The sequence below is a fragment of the Chironomus tepperi genome, unplaced genomic scaffold (assembly GCF_022539635.2).
Source record: "Chironomus tepperi strain 1889 unplaced genomic scaffold, CSIRO-AGI_Ctep_v1 contig_58, whole genome shotgun sequence".
Taxonomy (NCBI): Eukaryota; Metazoa; Arthropoda; class Insecta; order Diptera; family Chironomidae; genus Chironomus; species Chironomus tepperi.
In genome coordinates, this window is record NW_027226180.1 from 434,599 (window position 1) to 455,619 (window position 21,021).

General features: G+C 35.6%; 3 protein-coding genes across 3 annotated transcripts; 2 read left to right on the forward strand and 1 right to left on the reverse strand.

The window, feature by feature from the left end:
• Positions 1 to 6,818: 6,818 nt before the first annotated feature.
• On the reverse strand, positions 6,819 to 8,253 carry LOC139100302 (uncharacterized). Its single transcript, XM_070652927.1, has one exon. The coding sequence runs from the start codon at positions 8,000 to 8,002 to the stop codon at positions 6,887 to 6,889; it is 1,116 nt and encodes a 371-aa protein (XP_070509028.1). The 5' UTR covers positions 8,003 to 8,253; the 3' UTR covers positions 6,819 to 6,886.
• Positions 8,254 to 8,666: 413 nt separating this feature from the next.
• LOC139100101 (pickpocket protein 28-like) lies at positions 8,667 to 11,713 on the forward strand. Its single transcript, XM_070652696.1, has 4 exons — positions 8,667 to 9,046; positions 9,247 to 10,313; positions 10,777 to 10,867; positions 11,095 to 11,713. Exons 1-4 carry the CDS (start codon positions 8,786 to 8,788, stop codon positions 11,269 to 11,271), a joined length of 1,596 nt encoding a protein of 531 aa, XP_070508797.1. The 5' UTR covers positions 8,667 to 8,785; the 3' UTR covers positions 11,272 to 11,713.
• LOC139100100 (pickpocket protein 28-like) lies at positions 11,714 to 16,447 on the forward strand. Its single transcript, XM_070652695.1, has 5 exons — positions 11,714 to 11,777; positions 13,595 to 13,919; positions 13,981 to 15,047; positions 15,475 to 15,565; positions 15,946 to 16,447. The coding sequence occupies exons 2-5, from the start codon at positions 13,605 to 13,607 to the stop codon at positions 16,156 to 16,158; spliced, it is 1,686 nt and encodes a 561-aa protein (XP_070508796.1). The 5' UTR covers positions 11,714 to 11,777; positions 13,595 to 13,604; the 3' UTR covers positions 16,159 to 16,447.
• Positions 16,448 to 21,021: the final 4,574 nt, after the last annotated feature.

Here is a 21,021-nt window from a genome sequence, read left to right on the forward strand (position 1 = left end):
GTTTTCCCAGAATATGGCGCACGAGTGAAATTTTTTGGCAATTTTATAGCATTTTTGAGGGGAATCTTTACTGTATTCTGAGAATATGACGCACAAATGACCATTATGAGCAGCAGACAGCTCCAAAATTGAAAATAAAGTCCACCGTCTTCCCCCAGAATATGACGCACAATTTTTAAATTAATTTTCTCACATTTTGCCCTCCAATATTCCATCCAACGCTGATCATATCACGAGATGACGTAAGAAAATAAAAAATATGCCACAAGGGACTTCCACCGTTAAGTAAATAAAAACTGCGAAGAAGGACCTGACCATCCCCTCTTACAGTCAAGAATCATCCACGACAGGAACAACAAAAAAAAAAAAGAAAATTAAATTGTGGCATAAAAAATTATTTTTTTTTATTCAGTCATGCTGGATATACTGGATATAAATAAATGGCACTGCTACTCTCGTCCCTCTCTCGAAAGAGCGATAAAAAATTAATCAGCAATTTGTATTTTTATTTGCACAATTTTTTGTTTCTTTCTCCTTGCTTGATGCTGCATGCCTGAGACGATGTTGATGCTAAAGTCATAATTTTTACTTCTTGACAATGTTGACATTTTCGGTTCTTTTTTTTTGTTTCTTTTTTTAATTTTTTCTTTTTTTTTCGTTGCTGTTTTATAAAATTAAATTAATATTTTATGAGACAAGTTTTGTGCTGTTTTTTTTTATATTTTTATATTTTTGTGATGTTAAAGATACTGGCAGTGGATGGAGTTGAAGACTTTTATGTGAAAAAATGTCAAATTTTGGAATTTTTACAATTTTAAAGGCTATAAGAAGAGTATTGGCAATTGAAAAAGGATCAGTCAGTGATAGAGTTAGTTTAAGATGCCAACTAAGAGAAGCTATGGATCCTAAAGCTGGTTTTTGTCTGCCAATTACCAATACCAAATGCAATGCTATCACTACCGACAGTTTCCTTCCAAGTGTTCTTTGTTCTACGATGACATCTTATCGACTAAATTTGTTTACTCGGGATTGCGTTACACATACTTACTTATTTACTTTGCTGGCCGTACAGATCAAACGCTACACAGAGCAAACTAATAAAAGACTATATAAGAAAATAAAAAGAAAAAAACTTTAAAACACATTTTTAAAATTTTAATGACATCACATTTCTCATTTTCTTAATTACAATTTGAATAAATTAAATCGCGTTTAAATTGAGTTCATGAAATGAATATTTAATTTTAAATTTAATCACAGATAGTAATTTAAAGATATAAGTTTAAAATCTGGGTGAAGAAATGGATGAAAAATCTGGTCTCAAGCTACCTTGACTCTAGTCTGAGGATGGATTTTCATCGAATCTGGTCTTGGAACAGAGTTCATCTGGACTGTGAATTGATTTTCAACCTTTTGTGCATGTCTTCTGTGAAACTGTCAAAGATCGAAGTCGGTTTGGGTTCAGATTTTCCCGAAGTCCCATTCTAGACGAGTTTTTTGACATCGAGATCAAGACCAGGTCCGGAACAGATCCATTGTGATTCATAGCCTTCCTCAAATGGCGTCTAATACTGACTCTATTGTTGAAACCAAGTCAACAAGTGAATAATCCGGATTTTTGGATCAATCAAGCCGACTTGCTCTATTCAGATAGACAATATGCCTTAAATCTGCCTCTATATTCCCAAAACCCTCCATCCAAGTCTAAATCCAACTCTTGAAATTTTATAAGTTTATTTTAAATAATTAAGAAGATTTTTCATCCACACAACAACAACAACAAACAGCGGAAAAAAATGAATTCATTTTTATGGGGTTAAAAAAAGGGGTTAAAAAAATTATATTTTCACATTAGAATGAAGTGAAGCTAGGCATGTTCATGTATTCATATGAGAGTGAAGATGAAGATTCGAATGTAATAAAAATAATGAAAATGTTTTTTTTTTGTGCTTAGGAATTAAAATGAGGGTGCATAATTTATTATTGGATATGAATATAGTTTGGGTATGGATGGTGTGGATGAAGTTGTTGTTGGTTTTGAGGACTTGATTAGCTGATGGATTAAGTTTGGTAAAATTGGATAGAAATTTGGAATTGATATGCTTTAATTTGGTGTCATTTTACTATTTTACAGAAAGTATGAGTTCTGCTTGACATACTTGAGTAAGTGTAGCATAGGCAGTCGCTTAAGGTTTGTGCAAATAAGGTGTTCAAGCACATTTGAGCAGAATTGGCAAAACTTTGCGAGTTTTTACTCCAAAAAGTCTAAAAAGGCTCTTCCAATCCAGTCCATACACCACATTGGGAAACGTCCCAATTCTAAGTCAATTAGGTGAAATGCGCCATATCCATCCAGCCCACCATCCAACTCCTTCCTTCCTCCATACTTCACATTATACCAAAAAACAGATCATCGTAATTAAAGGCATATGTGAACTTTTTTTCATTCCTTTCCTACTTCATATTCTACTTAAAGTATAACATATTATGGCACTTCCAACAAAAAAGAAGGGGTTCTGATGAGGATAAATCAATAAATTTGTTTAATGATGAGGGAATGTTAATTAAGTGTGCGTAGCAAGTGAGAAGTTGGAACTTGACTCGTTAATATGTGGGATGATTTATTAAAGTCTTGTTAATCAGATTTGAATATTAGATAAGGATGTGATATGGATGAAGAATTTGATGAGATTTGGAGAGTGTGGAGGTTGAGGGTTAGGGAGGGGGGAGAAGGGGGGACGGGGAAGAAGGGGAGGAAGGGGAGGAAGGGAAAAGGAAGTCAATCCTCACGAATTTTGGACTAAAAAAGTTCAAAAAACGTACATTTTAAATTATAAAAATTTTAAAAATTTGAAAAAGTTTTAAAAATTTGAAAAAATTTAAAAAAATTAAAAAAATTTAAAAAAAATTGGATCATTTAAAAAAAATTTAAAAAGTTACAAAAAATTTTAAAAAATTCAAATTTTTTTTTAAAATATACAAAAAAATTTTGAAAAATTTAAACAAAAAAATTTAATAAGTTTAAAAAAATTTAAAAATGTAAAAAATTCAAAAAAATTTTAAAACTTCAAAAAAATTTGAAAAAAATTAAAAAAAAAATTAAAAAAATTCAAAAAAAATTAAAAATATTAAAAAATTTAAAAAAATTTATCAAAATTTTAAAGCATAATTTTAAAATCACATTAACTAAAGTTTTTTAAACTAAATAAATAAATTAACATAATTCCAAAAATCCACTCCACCTTGCTGTACATCCATCCAACATTAATTATTAAATAATTACCATATTTCACCAAAAAAAAAAACTTTCAAAAAACTTTTTTACGTTCTTTTAATGAATACAAGTGTCATCTTATCCTTTACCTTAAATAATTAAAAACATTTTCCTCGAATTTTCCTTTATTTTCCACCTTGAGTCGCTAATTTTCCTGCGGTTTTCATTCCACGACTCATCAATTCCCATGAGATAAATTCTATTCGTCACCCTTTATATCTTAAGGCTTTAAATTAAGTGTCAGCAAATTAGATTTTTACACTTTTTAAAGTGGATGTTGTGGGGGGTTGTGGGGAGAAGGAGGTGGGGTAATTTGGAGATTTTGTGAATTTTGAGGTTGCTGAGCATCTTAACAGTAAATAAAGGAGTAAAATTGTGCAAAATTTTATTTTTTTTTTAATTTTTCAAATTTTTTCAATTTTTTCAATTTTTTCAAATTTTTCAAATTTTTTAATTTTTTTTTATTTTTTTCTCAATTTTTAAAAATTTTTTTAATTTTTAAAATTTATTAAAATTCCTTTAATTTCCACAATATTCAATTCCTTCAATACCTTTCACAAAAAACACCAAAATGCCATAAAATATTAATCGAATTTATGTCCAACAAAAAACACAAAAACTCATCAAAAATAATTCAACATAATTCATGTAATTGTTAAATTTTGTGTACATATGGGCGTAAAAGAACTTTATATTTACATATTTACATAACATTGAACATCGGACGGTGTAATAATCATCTGCTGTTGTTTGTGTCATACTCTATTAAAACTGTGTCTATAGTTAGCATGGAATTTAGTGGAATTTGAGTCAGTTTGGGAAAAAAATTGAAAAATTTAAAAAAATTTGAAAAATTTAAAAAAATTTGAAAAATTTAAAAAAATTTGAAAAATTTAAAAAAATTTGAAAAATTTAAAAAAATTTGAAAAATTTAAAAAAATTTGAAAAATTTAAAAAATTTTAAAAAATTTGAAAAATTTAAAAAATTTTAAAAAAATTTAAAAAAATGAAAAACCTCAAAAATTCAAAAAATTTAAAAATTCAAAAAATTTAAAAAATTAAAAAAATTCAAAAAATTTAAAAAATTCAAAAAATTCAAAAAATTCAAAAAATTCAAAAAATTCAAAAAATTCAAAAAATTCAAAAAATTCAAAAATTCAAAAAATTCAAAAAATTCAAAAAATTCAAAAAATTCAAAAAATTCAAAAAAATCAAAAAATTCAAAAAATTCAAAAAATTCTAAAAATTCAAAAATACAAAAAATTCAAAAAATTCAAAAAATTCAAAAAAATTAAAAAAATATTTGAAAATTCAAAATTTCACCAATTCATCCCTTCCACTGCCCTCCAACCTTGCCCATCTCTCACCATCCACATAATAATAACAATGCCATATCATTAACTGCCATAAATTTGTTTAATGTCACACCAAAATGACTCGCATTGTTTGTCTCATCGTACTCTAGTGTTTGTATACATCAATATTCATTCAAATTTACCCCACCCCCTCCCCCTACCCTCTTTACCCATATTCTAAAAAAATAAACAAAATATCAACAATTTGATGTTATTGTGCCTGAAAAAAAGGCAAAAGCATGAAAATGACATTAAAAATTTGAATAAATTTCCAATAAAAATCGATAACGAGTTCCTTACTTTGCAGCATGTAGTCATTAATGGGCTATTCATCTAAGCATCTTGTTAGGATATTAAGGAAATGGAAGGCATTGTATTCATAAGGGTGAGATAATGTGATTTTTTGATGGATAATGTATTCAAATTAAGTATAAGACATGAGGATGTATTGAGGATGTATTGAGCATAAAAAAGGTACGAAAAATATTCAAACAAAGGAAAAAAAGATCGAATTTTTTTGCTGAATTTTCAATTTTAAATAAAAACACATTAAGTGTAGCTGGAAGATATTCACAAGATATTCGGGAGTATTCAGGTGGGATCCATACATAAGACATGCAAATGCGCCTTCTTCCCTCATTCTACCCCAACTTTCTTAAGTCATCATGGATCATGGGGGATATAAAGGGGAGTGAGGGGTGATTTTGGAAGTCAAAGCCCAATTTTTTCCTTAAAACCTATTTAATTTGCTAGGTTTTTTCATAAAAATTATCCAAACTCCCCTCATCTCCCCCTCCTTCTCCCCATCCTCTCCCCCTCCTCACCCCTCATCTCCCCATCCTCTCCCCATCCTCTCCCTATCCTCTCCCCATCCTCTCCCCATCCTCTTCCTTATAGTTTGATTCCGAACATTACAGGTTGTAAACCTACTCAAACCTCCCGTATCTAGCCTGATTGTAGTGCTACGGATAGTCCCACTGGAAGAATGGGCACTTAACGTTTGGTCAATCACCAAGTTAAATAGACAGTCTCCCCAACTGACCAAACCCCCAATCCCCCATTTTCTCAATAATCATGTAACTTCGATACATGGATCAGGAAACTTAGGAAGGTTTTTGACCTAAGAGACCTTGGTATTAACCCAGGGTAGCATGAGGATTTTTGCAAAATATCGAGATTCAAAGGTGGAAAAAATCTGGACATTTTGAGGCTTTGTCGGGACACAGCAGCCAGGTAGAAAAGGACAGCAGCGACTCGGCAAAAATACAGCAGATGGTCACCCTATATTAATCAGAGCTTGAAGTTGGCTAGGATTTTGTATGAAAAAGTGGACTAGACTTAGATTTTGTAAGAGCTTGAAGTCGATTTTCTCCAGAGTTGCCAGGAATTCAATGTAGAGGTGGTTTCAGTGGAGTCCAGTCTCCATTGTAAGCGATTCCAATTTTTTTGGGAGGCGATTCAATGATGAAGGTGATTTTTTGGACTTTTGGTGTCCGAACTCCCAAAGTTCTGCTCCTGCTAACTCTGTTCGGCTCCATACAAAACCCAAGTCAACTTCAAGCCCTCAATACTTTACAGACCATCAAAATTAGTCAACCAACGACACTTTTATGACACAGTTTAATAACCGCTCTCCAAAAAATTCTCTGTTTGAAAACATATGTGGAAGAAAATAAAAAAAAATAAAAGAATTCAATGTCGGAGATAATAATTTTTTGAAGGCCATACCCAGACATTGCCATTAATACATGCTTGCGGTTTATTTCCTTTTCTCTGGAATTTTTGATGACTTCTTTTTGTTCTTTTTTGCGACTTTGCGGTCTAGTTAATTTTATTCGTACAATGCGCTGCGCGGTTTATGAGATGTGCGGTTTTTATGGGAATTTGGATTTTGGAGGATGGACGGCTGATGATGGACAACTGAGCAGACATGAGGACATGCTGAATTAGGTGCGTATGCTCACTATCTACGAGATATAATTGTAATTAATGACATTAAGCAGATTTACCACAAAATATCCATCAACACCAATTTACACGCACAACATTACAGCAATAATCAATAACAGCTCAAAAGTCTGTCGAGTCTTATAAAAAGCCAATAAATTACGTTATTAAGAAATCAAAACGATAATTCACACTATGAGTTTTAAATTTTAATTTTATTTGACTATCAATTTAAACTCTGATTAATGACCCGTAATTTACAGTCATTGAAGTATTTTTTTAATTAAAATCGGATTTTCGGACGTAAGCGTCAGTCAATGGTGCTATGAGGATGACTATCTATATGAGTTCTTGGTGTCGATTTCACCATCAGATCTTCGGGTCTTTTTTTGTCTTCTTCGGTTTTCTTCGGTATTATTCGGTTTTCCTCGGCCTTCTCCGTGTCTTCTTCGGGTCTTCTTCGGGTCTTCTTCGAGTCTTCTTCGTGTCTTTTTCTAGTCTTCTTCGGGTCTTTTTCGTGTCTTTTTCGGGTCTTCTTCGTTTCTTCTTCGTGTCTTCTTCGTGTCTTCTTCGTGTCTTCTTCGTGTCTTCTTCGTGTCTTCTTCGTGTCTTCTTCGTGTCTTCTTCGTGTCTTCTTCGTGTCTTCTTCGTGTCTTCTTCGTGTCTTCTTCGTGTCTTCTTCGTGTCTTCTTCGAATCTTCTTCGTGTCTTCTTCGAGTTTTCTTCGTGTCTTCTTCGTGTCTTCTTCGAATCTTCTTCGTGTCTTCTTCGAGTTTTCTTCGTGTCTTCTTCGAGTATTCTTCGTGTCTTCTTCGTGTCTTCTTCGTGTCTTCTTCGTGTCTTCTTCGAATCTTCTTCGTGTCTTCTTCGAGTTTTCTTCGTGTCTTCTTCGTGTCTTCTTCGAATCTTCTTCGTGTCTTCTTCGAGTTTTCTTCGTGTCTTCTTCGAGTATTCTTCGTGTCTTCTTCGTGTCTTCTTCGTGTCTTCTTCGTGTCTTCTTCGTGTCTTCTTCGTGTCTTCTTCGTGTCTTCTTCGAATCTTCTTCGTGTCTTCTTCGTGTCTTCTTCGTGTCTTCTTCGAGTTTTCTTCGTGTCTTCTTCGTGTCTTCTTCGAATCTTCTTCGTGTCTTCTTCGAGTTTTCTTCGTGTCTTCTTCGAGTATTCTTCGTGTCTTCTTCGTGTCTTCTTCGTGTCTTCTTCGTGTCTTCTTCGTGTCTTCTTCGTGTCTTCTTCGTGTCTTCTTCGTGTCTTCTTCGTGTCTTCTTCGAATCTTCTTCGTGTCTTCTTCGAGTTTTCTTCGTGTCTTCTTCGAGTATTCTTCGAGTATTCTTCGAGTGTTCTTCGAGTCTTCTTCGGGTCTTCTTCGTGTCTTCTTCGAGTCTTCTTCGTGTCTTCTTCGTGTCTTCTTCGAGTCTTCTTCTGGTCATCTTCGGGTCTTCTTCGTGTCTTCTTCTTGTCTTCTTCGGGTTTTCTTCGAGTCTTCTTCGGGTCTTCTTCGGGTCTTCTTCGAGTCTTCTTCGGGTTTTCTTCGAGTCTTCTTCGAGTCTTCTTCGGGTCTTCTTCGGGTCTTCTTCGAGTCTTCTTCGGGTCTTCTTCGGTCTTTTCGGTTTTATTCGAAATTTTTCGATCTGTTTTGCTGCTCTTCGGTCAAAGAAAATTGACTTGACTCAATCTTGTCCACAATTATCACATTTTTTTTTATTATTGTTATGTTTGATCTACACAATAAAAATGTTTTTCTTATCAATTTTTTTTTATCTTCTTTTTTTCTCACAAAATATTTTCTCACAATAACTTTTATTTCACATACATATCTAGACGGGCATGAACAATATAATTGCTGTGACTATCTGATGTGTAATTGCAGAGACGATTTTTTGGCAAATTTTAGAGTGATTTTGAGGTTAGGAGGGGTTATGGAGGGAATGGGGTGGGATTTGTGGGTAAAATGGTCAAATTGACAATTTTTCAAGTTACGTAATTGCTAAACGACCCCAAAACTTCCAAAAAAATCAAAAAAATTTCGCACACATCCCGATGGTCAGCCTTCACATTCCCTAATCTAATACAGAAGTTATTTTATTTTTTTTTTTGCTCTCAGTCAAGTGTTTGTTTTTGAATTGTTCAGATCATATGGAAGAATTTTACTGGAATTTAAAGAATATACATCAAAATTTACTTACTGCTGATCATCCTGCATATTACCTAACATGTCAAACAGCTGCATTTGTGAGTCAGTGATGACTAAGTCATCAATACACGGTGTTAAATATGTTGCAGACACAAAAGTGTCAAAAGTTGGAAGATTATTATGGACATTAGTGTTGGTACTGTCTGGTATTGGATGTGCATACTTTTCGTATCAAATATTCAGTGACTTTCGACAGTCGCCTGATATTGGAGTTAAGGTTCAGCATATAGCGTCGAGGAATGTTCCATTTCCAGCTATTACTATCTGTCCTCAAACTAAGGTGAGTCATTCTAATTGACTAAATCAGTGGTGGGCAACCTGTAAGCCGCGGCACACTAGTGTGTCAGAGTAACGGCGACATAATGGCTTCCTGACATAACGTTTGTCCAACCCTGGACCATACTCTTTGTCCCTTAAGGCTCCTACTTAACATAACATCCATAACCTTCTAAACCTCTCAATTTTTTCAATTCCTCCCAGATAAAAAATGACTTTTTAAGCTACGGCAAAGTCTTATTAGCTGCCTTTAGTCAAGACGATATCGACAAGGAAGAAAAGAGGTACTTTGAAGTAGCCCTGCCACTCTGTACAGCTAGTCACATCAAGTTGATCAACCAATTTAATGAGGGATTCTCAGACACAGCAGAGCTCAATAGTACTGAATTTGTACAGACCATGTCGGAAGTGCAGTTTCCTTTAAAAGAGATGTTTGTAGGCATGAAGACAGACAAAGGATTTTTTACAGAGAATTTCCATGAATTTGTGGACCGAGTCATGACTAGTGAAGGATTTTGTGCGACTTACAATCTTCAGGACTATCCATTGCTGTTCAAAGAAGGCAGTGACTTAAGTACGGACTTTAACAGCTACCAGAACAACAGAACCTCAACATGGACAACACTTGATGGATATAAAGATGATGGAACTGATCAATATCCAAAAAGAATCTTTAGTGGAAGTAAAAGTAAAATTGTGTTTTTGTTGGCACAAAGTGGAAATGACATTGATGAAGCATGTCTTGGTCCTGAACAAGGATTTAAGATTTATTGGCACATGCCGAATGAGATTCCATCATACATGCACAGATCTGTGATTGTTGGAGTTGAAAAGTCAAAAACTTTGGTCATGAAAGCCACACAAATTCGTACTTCCGATGATTTACAGCGTTATGATGCCAATCAACGTCGATGCTTCTTTGAGGATGAAAAGCCACTGCAGTTCTTCAAGTCGTACACAAAAACACATTGTGACATGGAATGTCTGACTAACTATACACTGACTACATGTGGATGTGTCAAATATTTCATGCCAAGGAACTCATCAACTCCAGTCTGTGACATATCCAAGTTGCAATGTGCTGAAGAGGCAAACGACAATTGGCTTGAAAATGACAAAAGCTACCGAGAGAATTCAATGCCTTGCAACTGCTATCCATCATGTTCGACTATTAAGTATGATGTCATATCCAGCACAGATATGGACTTCAAAACTGAGAAGACATTAAAAGCATTTGGAGATGATACGCAATTTAATGAAGATTTTCCTAAGTATGTTAAGCATCACTTGATGTTGATTGAATTATTATGTCTTATATTTAGATATCTGAAGTAGCATAAGTCGGTTAATTGATCCAAAATACGATATCATGTCGATGTGAATCTCCTATGTTGCCGAATTTGAAGCAAGGCATAGTCATGATGGCATGATTTCAGTTCGACATCATGTCAGAGTCACGACAGTCTGTGGCCGGATTTTGGAATGATTACCCGACTTGTGCTGCTCGGGACATTACAAGGGTTTGTACAGTTCTGTACTGTAGTACAGTGTCTAACCTGTACCAGTCGAATCTGTACCAGGTCATATACAGATCAGTACAGTGTCTAACCTGGTTCAGATTAGACTGGTACAGGTTATATAGATTAGACACTGTACTGTAGTACAGTACTGTACATTGGAGTGTCTGACTCTTGGGATAATATGACAAAATTTCAATTATTTTCCTTATTTTAGTGGAACAATTTCACGATTTGTGGTCGAATTTGAGGATTTCCTAATCGAATCAAGAGAGAGCTATTTAGGATATAAGATCCAACATCTTATTGTGAGTAAAATTGCCAAATATTGCATTAATTCTGAATGGAACATGCTGTTACTAGTCTACCAAAGTCATGAAAGCATGCTCATTGCCAATCACTGAACTAGACTTGACTGTATGTCTAGTTCCCTTGACTGTATCCCAAACAGTCTGTTCCACTCAGAAAATTCATCATCAATGCACAATCAAAATTGACCTTTTAAACGCTTTTTATTTTTTTCTTTATTTCTCAGAGTGACTTTGGAGGTCTACTTGCTTTGTTCCTGGGATGCTCACTTATCTCCATCATTGAGATTTTCTACAACATCTTCACAGCAATTATGACGAGAAAACACAAAAGTGATGATCAAAATGAAATCAAGCCTGAAGATAAAACGAATTCACGTTTGATAAATGCAGCTTATATCTAGAAGATACTTGAGGATTGAAAAGATGGGGGATTGTTTAGTAGTTACGTAACGCTGTTTGGAATGGGGTAGAGGAATGGGTTAAGGAATCAGGCAGAGAATGGGAATGATGTAGGGAATGGGGTAGAGTAAATAATGGGGTAGGGTAGTTAAAAGGGTAGGGTAGGGAATGAGGGAGGGTAGGGAATGGGGAAGTCTAGGGAATGGAGCAGGGAAAAGGTAGGATTTGAATATTTGTTGCTCCACAATCAATGAGACTCATTGGAACGAAATGAAGAGAAGACATCAAGAAAAAAATTTTCCATGTTACACAATAATCAGCCAACCCCAAATATGATGATTGCTCCACTTGAAATGAATACATTTTTCTATTAAAAATACACATAAATTATCGAATCTGTAAATAAATAAAAATTTGTAGATTTTCCCTCAAAATCATCGATAATATTCAGTGTTTTACTAGATTTTGATCAAATAGGAAGTTGTGGATATCCAAAATTAAGTCATTTGTAAGCAAAAATACACAATTTTACCTGAATTAACACCTCAATCCCCTCAATACTCATTTAGTATTCAAATATCCATTAGTTACCAACTGCCTTAACATAATTTAATTAAATATTGTTCCAAAAAAAGGCAAAAAATTTCCATAAATTTTCCAGATAGTCCAAAACTCGTCATAATTGATTAAAAACTCGAAGTTTTCTTTAAATTTGCATATTTTTTATTTTTTTTTTTTCATATCCCACGGTGGTGTCGTGTTTAATTAAAGAATGGGCTACGGAGAATTTGATGGAATAGAGTAAATTAAGGAGGGATCGGTTACATTCAAAATAATTACTAATTAATGTTGACATTTTTACGGTCAATGGACGAGTGTGAACACTTTAAAATTCAAATTGATGTCGTAAATTTTCCCGCCTTTGAGGAATTTATTTGACGGGGTTGCATTCATTTACCGCACGGAATGTATTGGAATTGGATATGGTGAAATGGAAATAAATGTGTTTGTTTACTGGTTGGTGTGAAGGTATTGGAGGAATTGATGCATGTTGTCCCTACTTGTATGTAGTCTGGGTTCATCTTATCCCTACTTCTATGTACTCTGTGTTCATCTTATCCCTACTTCTATGTAGTCTGGTTTCATCTTATCTCTACTTCTATGTAGTCTGGGTTCATCTTAGTCCTACTTCTATGTTGTCTAGCTTCATCTTAGTCCTACTTCTATGTAGTCTGGGTTCATCTTATCCCTACTTCTATGTAGTCTGGGTTCATCTTATCCCTACTTCTATGTAGTCTCGGTTCATATTATCCCTACTTCTATGTTGTCTCAGTTCATCTTATCCCTACTTCTATCTAGTCTGGGTTCATCTTATCCCTACTTCTATGTAGTCTGGGTTCATCTTATCCCTACTTCTATGTAGTCTGGTTTCATATTATTCCTACTTCTATGTAGTCTGGGTTCATCTTATCCCTACTTCTATGTAGTCTGGGTTCATCTTAGTCCTACTTCTATGTAGTCTAAGTTCATCTTATCCCTACTTCTATGTAGTCTGGGTTCATCTTATCCCTACTTCTATGTAGTCTGGGTTCATCTTATCCCTACTTCTATGTAGTCTGGGTTCATCTTATCCCTACTTCTATGTAGTCTGAGTTCATCTTATCCCTACTTCTATGTAGTCTGGGTTCATCTTATCCCTACTTCTATGTAGCCTGGGTTCATCTTATCCCTACTTCTATGTAGTCTGGGTTCATCTTAGTCCTACTTCTATGTAGTCTGGGTTCATCTTATCCCTACTTCTATGTAGTCTGGTTTCATATTATTCCTACTTCTATGTAGTCTGGGTTCATCTTATCCCTACTTCTATGTAGTCTGGGTTCATCTTAGTCCTACTTCTATGTAGTCTGGGTTCATCTTATCCCTACTTCTATGTAGTCTGGTTTCATATTATTCCTACTTCTATGTAGTCTGGGTTCATCTTATCCCTACTTCTATGTAGTCTGGGTTCATCTTAGTCCTACTTCTATGTAGTCTAAGTTCATCTTATCCCTACTTCTATGTAGTCTGGGTTCATCTTATCCCTACTTCTATGTAGTTTGGGTTCATCTTATCCCTACTTCTATGTAGCCTGGGTTCATCTTATTCCTACTTCTATGTAGTCTTGGTTCATCTTAGTCCTACTCCTTTCTAACCTGAGTACATCTGATTCATCCATAACCACTCGTCCACATATCGTAAATGTAAAAAAGCACTTGCGTGCATATTAATTGGGTGTATTTTTTGCTATAAAACTAAAACATTTGCAATAAATTTTAACATTATTAGTGCCACCATCATGAGTTTAAGAAACACTATAAAGTCAATAAAAAATCGAAGACCGGATCCGGTTAAAGTTAAAACATCAGTTTTTGGATTATTGGTGAATACATCGACAATTCATGGTGTTAAGTATATCGGTGACCTGCAGAGTCCAAAGACAACAAGAACATTTTGGATTATTGCATTTTGTCTGTCGATACTTGGATGTGCTTACTATGCGACACAAGTTTATGATAAATGGTACATCACGCCAGATATTGGATTAAAAGTCAGGTTCAATTCGTCCAGGACTGTTCCGTTTCCAGCTATTACGATATGTCCACAAACTAAGGTATGTCCAAAAAGTATCAAAATTTGAGAATTTTGCTAACACAAAATTTTATTTCCAACAGATCAAAAGTGACTTTTTGAGCTACAATAAAGCACTGCGGAATGCATTTACGGCAGGCGAAATGGGAGATGATTTAAGAGAATATTTTGAACTGGCATTGCCACTCTGTACAGCAAGTCACATTAATTTAATTAATGACTACAATAAAAATTACACAGCTATTGTCAAACTTAATGGATCTGATTTTGTCCAAAGGATGTCGGAAGTGCAATTTCCATTAAATGAGATGTTTGTGGGCATGAAGACAGACAAAGGATTTTTTACAGAGAATTTCCATGAATTTGTGGATCGAGTCATGACTAGTGAAGGATTTTGTGCGACTTACAATCTTCAGGACTATCCATTGCTGTTCAAAGAAGGCAGTGACTTAAGTTCTGACTTTAACAGTTACCAGAACAACAGAACCTCAACATGGACAACACTTGATGGATATAAAGATGATGGAACTGATCAATATCCAAAGAGAATCTTTAGCGGAAGTAAAAGTAAAATTGTGTTTCTGTTGGCACAAAGTGGAAATGACATTGATGAAGCATGTCTTGGTCCTGAACAAGGATTTAAAATTTATTGGCACATGCCGAATGAGATTCCATCATACATGCACAGATCAGTCATTGTTGGAGTTGAAAAGTCAAAAACTTTGGTCATGAAAGCCACACAAATTCGTACTTCCGATGATTTACAGCGTTATGATGCCAATCAACGTCGATGCTTCTTTGAGGATGAAAAGCCACTGCAGTTCTTCAAGTCGTACACAAAAACACATTGTGACATGGAATGCCTGACTAACTATACACTGACTACATGTGGATGTGTCAAATATTTCATGCCAAGGAACTCATCAACTCCAGTTTGTGACATATCCAAGCTGCAATGTGCTGAAGAGGCAAACGACAATTGGCTTGAAAATGATAAAAGCTACAGAGAGAATTCGATGCCGTGCAACTGCTATCCATCATGTTCAACAATTAAATATGATGTTATATCCAGCACAGATATGGACTTCAAAACTGAGAAGACGTTAAAATCATTTGGAGATGATACGCAATTTTTTATAGACTTCCCAAAGTAAGTTCTGTATATAAATGATGATTTCTTTAGGTGCACTGCTCTCAGTTCAATCTCCCAATATTGTCAATCTTGGGTGTGGAGCTGATTAAAGGAGAATCGGAAGGATTTCAATGTTGATCACTTTAATCGAGACTTGGAAGGACTCCAAAGTGGAGCCATAGGTGTCCGGACTCTTTAAGTGCTGCTAAGACCTGTCATCTAACAGGAATGACCAATTTGATCAATCTGACTTATCTTAACAGGACTTTAGGAGTCCTTCTTGGTCAGATTGATCAGTTCAGTCAAGTGACAGGTTTTAGTAAGACTTTGGTAGTCCGGACTCCAAGCTGCAACTCCATTTTGGATTCCTACCAACTCTTGATCAAAGTGATCAAGATCAAGTCTTGATTTATTAAAAATATTTTTATTTTTGTTCTTATTTTAGTGGAACAATTTCACGATTTGTGATCGAATTTGAGGACTTTCTTATTGAGGCACAGGAGAACTTCTTGGGATACAAAATACAGCATTTCATAGTAAGTAATCCGAAGACGGTTAATCGTCCAAAATCCGGCAACATGTCGGCGTGATTGTGACATAGTGACGAATTCGATTTGAATCCGGTATAGGCTTGACTCTTGCATGACAGTCCAACCTGACATCATATAAGAGTTATGCCGGCTTGTTGCCGGGTTAGGACTAGAATGTCCGGTTGCTGGATTAGGATCAGACCGGTCTAATTCCGGATTTAAGCCGAATCTACCATTAAGTCAGCAACCCATGTAAGCCTGTGATATTCAGGATAGCACTGATCTAGCTTCAGTTGACTTCCTGATCATTAAACCTACATCAGGGTCTCCTGGGTACCGACTGTATCATAATGTCTTAAGATACATATCCTTCTAATTTCTTCCAGAGTGATTGTGGCGGACTTCTTGGACTCTTCATGGGATGTTCCATTTTGTCATTAGTTGAACTCTTCTACCAATTATTCGTTACAATATTCACAAAGAATGCCAATCAAGTGGAAGGTAAAAAGGATGAAAGCAAGCCAACACCCAAAAAGGACAATCGTGCAGTCATCATTATGGAAGCTGACGAAGACAAAGAAGATGAAAAAATTGAATAAATTATGTCCCAAAAATCGATTAAAAATGTCAATAAAATCCATAAAAAAATGATGCATCTTCAACCCCTTTATATAGTCTTGCATACCCCTTCATACAATAATTCTAACCTCAAAAAAATTGTTCCTTATCAAAAATCCTTTTATTAAATCACAAATAAGAAGATCAAACATGTAATCCACGACAACGACATGACAAACACCACATATGCATTTAAATTATTTCACACTTGCTGGATGACACACAGAAATAAAGAGGGGTTGAAGGTGTTATCATGGATATAAAAGAAAAAAAAAACATGAAAATTGTTTTCAAAAAACGCACGACAGCACATCTTGATATATTGTGACAACTTTTGTTTATAGCTTGACTTAAGGAAGTCTTTTTTGCATTTTCAAGTATTTCCATAAATATGTTTTGCTGCTGTTTCTTTTGTTGGTTGTGTGTAAAAGATGAAAAGAAGGGATTTGGAGGGAGTTGGAGAGAGTTTGTGGATGTGTTGTTGGAGGAAGTGGAGGTGCTGTATTGGAAGAAGCTTCAACAGATGAAATTTGTTGATTAGGATTATGATTAGTAGATAAATTTGATAAAATTTGGGGTCATTCTGTCATTTTCGACTATTTTAGGCCCTTATCAGATGTAATCGACATTTTTCTGCTGTATTCGGTTTCAAACGGCTCTTTTCGGCTACAATCGGCTCTTTTCGGCTACAATCGGCTCTTTTCGGCTACAATCGGCTCTTTTCGGCTACATTCGGTTACAATCGGCAATCTTTGGCTACATTCGGCATTATTCGGCTACAATCGGTTATTATTCAGCTTCAATCGGCTGTTTTCAGCTTCAATCGGCAGTTTTCAGCTACAATCGGCATTATTCGGATATAATCTGCAACTACTCGGCTACAATTGGCAATTTTCGGCTACAATCGGCAATTATTCGGCTACAATCAGCAATTATTCGGCTACAATCGGCTCTTTTAAGCTACCATGCCAACTATTTGGTTACAATCCGCACTTTTTGGCTTCAAGTTTCAATTTTCGTTAACTTTTCTGCTACATTTTGAACTTTTCGGCTGCATTCGACATTCGTCGGCTACAATCGGCATTATTCGGCTATAATCGGCATTTTTCGGCTACAATCGGCTCTTTTTAAGCTACAATCGGCATTATTCGGCTACAATCGGAAATTATTCGGCTACAATCGGCATTATTCGGCTACAATCGGAAATTATTCGGCTACAATCGGCATTATTCGGCTACAATCGGAAATTATTCGGCTACAATCGGCACTTTTTTGACTATAATTGGCTTTTTTCCCCTACATTCGGAATGTTTCGGAAACTTTCGAATATTTTCGGCATTTTTCCACTTCAATTGGGACTTCTCAGCTTCATTCAGCACCTTTCAGCTTTGAGTATCCATTCTCGCACATCACATTCCAATAAAACTTCAAATAAAGACCATTCAAATCGATATTTTTCAATTTTTATTCATTCACTTTCACAACTTCTTATGAATTTTTGAAACCTATGCAACATCCAATCCCATATCCAGTCACAACCCATCCCACATCCATTTTCCTTACAATTTACTCTCAAAACACCAACAAAAATAACCTGCAAAAAAGGAATCGAAAAAAATGTAGTAACGACGTCAACAGAATCAACATAACCATTAATATTTATGTTTATGATAATGCCATCGCCAATGCGACAGCATAAAGAGAGCCCGAGACTGACTGCAAGGCAAGCACCTTTTCAGTTCTCGTTCATTTTTTATTTAAAAGAGAAATTTTAGAAAAAAAAGGGAAAATTTTTTTATGTCTTCATTTTCCACCCTCGGTGCAGTCTTTCCCGAGCATCTTGCATATTTTACAATTCCTTGCTGCTTGCTGCTTCCTTTTTATGCGACAAAATGTTATGAGATGTAAATTGTTTTGCCATAAAAAATGAAAGAAATGTTGAATGAGATGTCGTGCAACTTATCGCAATTTTTATAAGGCACAGAAGAGATTTGGGACAGCACAGCTGAATTCAGTCTATTCAGCACTCCTGAGTTCAGTTTCTTCAGCACTCCTGAGTTCAGTTTATTCAGCACTGCTGAATTTTGTTTCTTCAGCACTGCTGAATTTAGTTTCTTCAGCACTGCTGAATTCAGACTTTTAGCACTCAACAGACTATTCAGCATGAAACAGTCTATTCAGCACTGCTGTATTCAGCACTAAACATACATTGAACCATTAAACTGACTCTTAACTTCCAATTTAGACATCAAATAAAGCATCAAAGGCACTTAAGTCATTCATTTTAAGTCTAAATAATGAAATTAATCTCTTTGACATTTTTGTCTTCATTTAATTCCTTCGCAGTCTTTTAAAAGGTTACATTACTTCCAACCCCAACCCCTGTAACTTGATATCATATTCAACTAACTCAATTTACTCGCGCACTTCCTCTCTATCAATTCAAGTCTAACAATAAAATATGTTCATACATATTATTTACTTATGTTTATCATTTATCTCCCCCCACTCCCCTACCCCGCACCCCTTAACATTTTTTGAATTTTCTTTTCTTTGCCCCGCGAGGTTTAAAAGAATAAGGAAGGCTGATGCATGCTTAATATATTTATGTTACATACTTTAGAATCCAGCTTCATTGTTTATTCGCATAATTTTCCATAAACATTAAGATGAAGACATAAATTGAGTTGATAAGAGCAGTTGGAGGTAGTTGGAGGTATGGATTGTGAATTTGGATATTGATATCGATGATATTATTGAGGCTTGAGGCATCAAGTGATTGGAATTGATGGAAAAGGCAGTATTTGGGTGTCAATTGGCTCCAAACCGTCCCAAAACTCTTCTGTGACCTTCCTGGACACTCCAACCATCCCAAAACTCTTCTGTGACCTTCCTGGACACTCCAACCGTCCCAAAACTCTTCTGTGATCTTCCTGGACACTCCAACCGTCCCAAAACTCTTCTGTGACCTTCCTGGACACTCCAACCGTCCCAAAACTCTTCTGTGACCTTCCTGGACACTCCAACCGTCCTAAAACTCTTCTGTGACCTTCCTGGACACTCCAACCGTCCCAAAACTCTTCTGTGCCCTTCCTGGACACTCCAACCGTCCCAAAACTCTTCTGTGACCTTCCTGGACACTCCAACCGTCCCAAAACTCTTCTGTGCCCTTCCTGGACACTCCAACCGTCCCAAAACTCTTCTGTGACCTTTCTGGACACTCCAACCGTCCCAAAACTCTTCTGTGACCTTCCTGGACACTCCAACCGTCCCAAAACTCTTCTGTGACCTTCCTGGACACTCCAACCGTCCCAAAACTCTTCTGTGACCTTCGTGGACACTCCAACCGTCCCAAAACTCTTCTGTGACCTTCCTGGACACTCCAACTGTCCCAAAACTCTTCTGTGACCTTCCTGGACACTTCAGCCGCCCCAAAACTCTTCTGTGACCTTCTTGGACACTCCAAACCGTCCCAAAACTCAGCTTGATTCATTTGATCCAATTTTTAATCCTTTTGCCTATCCATCACCCAATACGACCCATAAACCAGCAAGAAGTAAAGATTTTACAACCCAAAAAAGACAAAAAATCATTAAAAAAAATTGTAAAACACGTCGAATAAAAAATGAACAGCAGTGCTAAAAAAAGTGTATGTTAAACAACAGAAAAGCGGATTGTTATGCTTAATTTATTATGATTTTATGTACCTCACAACCATCCATATAAGCATATTATTCACATCCGTATGTGCTCGTCCGGGGTAGGGGGGAGGCATAGCAAGCAACAAAAGCAGGCAGTATAAAGTTTATTAGATTACAGCCCATTATATCAACTGTAAAATGAGGAACAAGGAAAAAAAGAATTTAAAGTGCGTGAATTATTTATAAGGAAAATTTCCCGACGGCACCGGATAAAAAAAGAAAATTCGCGATACATTAAATGAGGAGAGACAAGCATATGGAAATAAAAAATCTTGATGCTGGAGTGAATCTATTGAAATTTGGGGATTTATTGAGGATTTTGGAGAATTAAGCGCATTTTTTGACATTCAGGCGCCTTCACATTTGAATTTTAAAGTTCAGGTGCCTTCACAATAGAGTTCTGAGGTTCAAGTGCCTTCACACTAGAGATTTTGAGGTTCAGGTGCCTTCACACTAGAGTTTTTGACATTCAGGTGTCTTCATACTAGAGTTATTGATGTTCAGGTGCATTCACAATCGAGTTTTTGAGATTCAGATGCCTTTACACTAGAATTTTGATGTTCAGGTGCCTTCACACTAGAGTTCTGAGTTCAGGTGCCTTTACAATAGAATTTTTGAGGTTCAGGTGGCTTCACAATTGATTTTTGAGGTTCAGGTGACTTCACACTGGAGTTTATGAGGTTCAGGTGTCTTCACAATTGATTTTTGAGGTTCAGGTGCCTTCACAAGTGATTATTTGAGGTTCAGGTGCCTTTACATTAGAGTTTTGACATTCAGGTGCCTTCACACTTGAGTATTTGAGGTTCAGGTGCCTTCACATTAGAGTATTTGAGGTTCAGGTGCCTTCACACTAAAGTTCCAAGCTGAAATCTCATCAACCACCCAAATTGCCACTCCATAATCCCCAAATTCCCACCAAAATCCGTAAAAAGCACCAGAATTCATCCGAGAGATAGAACTGTAACAATAAACAACGATATAAAAAGCGGCAGCAGGTAACAAGCATGAATATCTAATGGAAATGTATCATTCGTTACATAAAAAATTGTGAATATACAGTATGTAAATATACAGAACAGATGGATGGAATTGAGATACATACATTAACATTTATGCTTGAAACGGCGAAATATAAAGTCATTG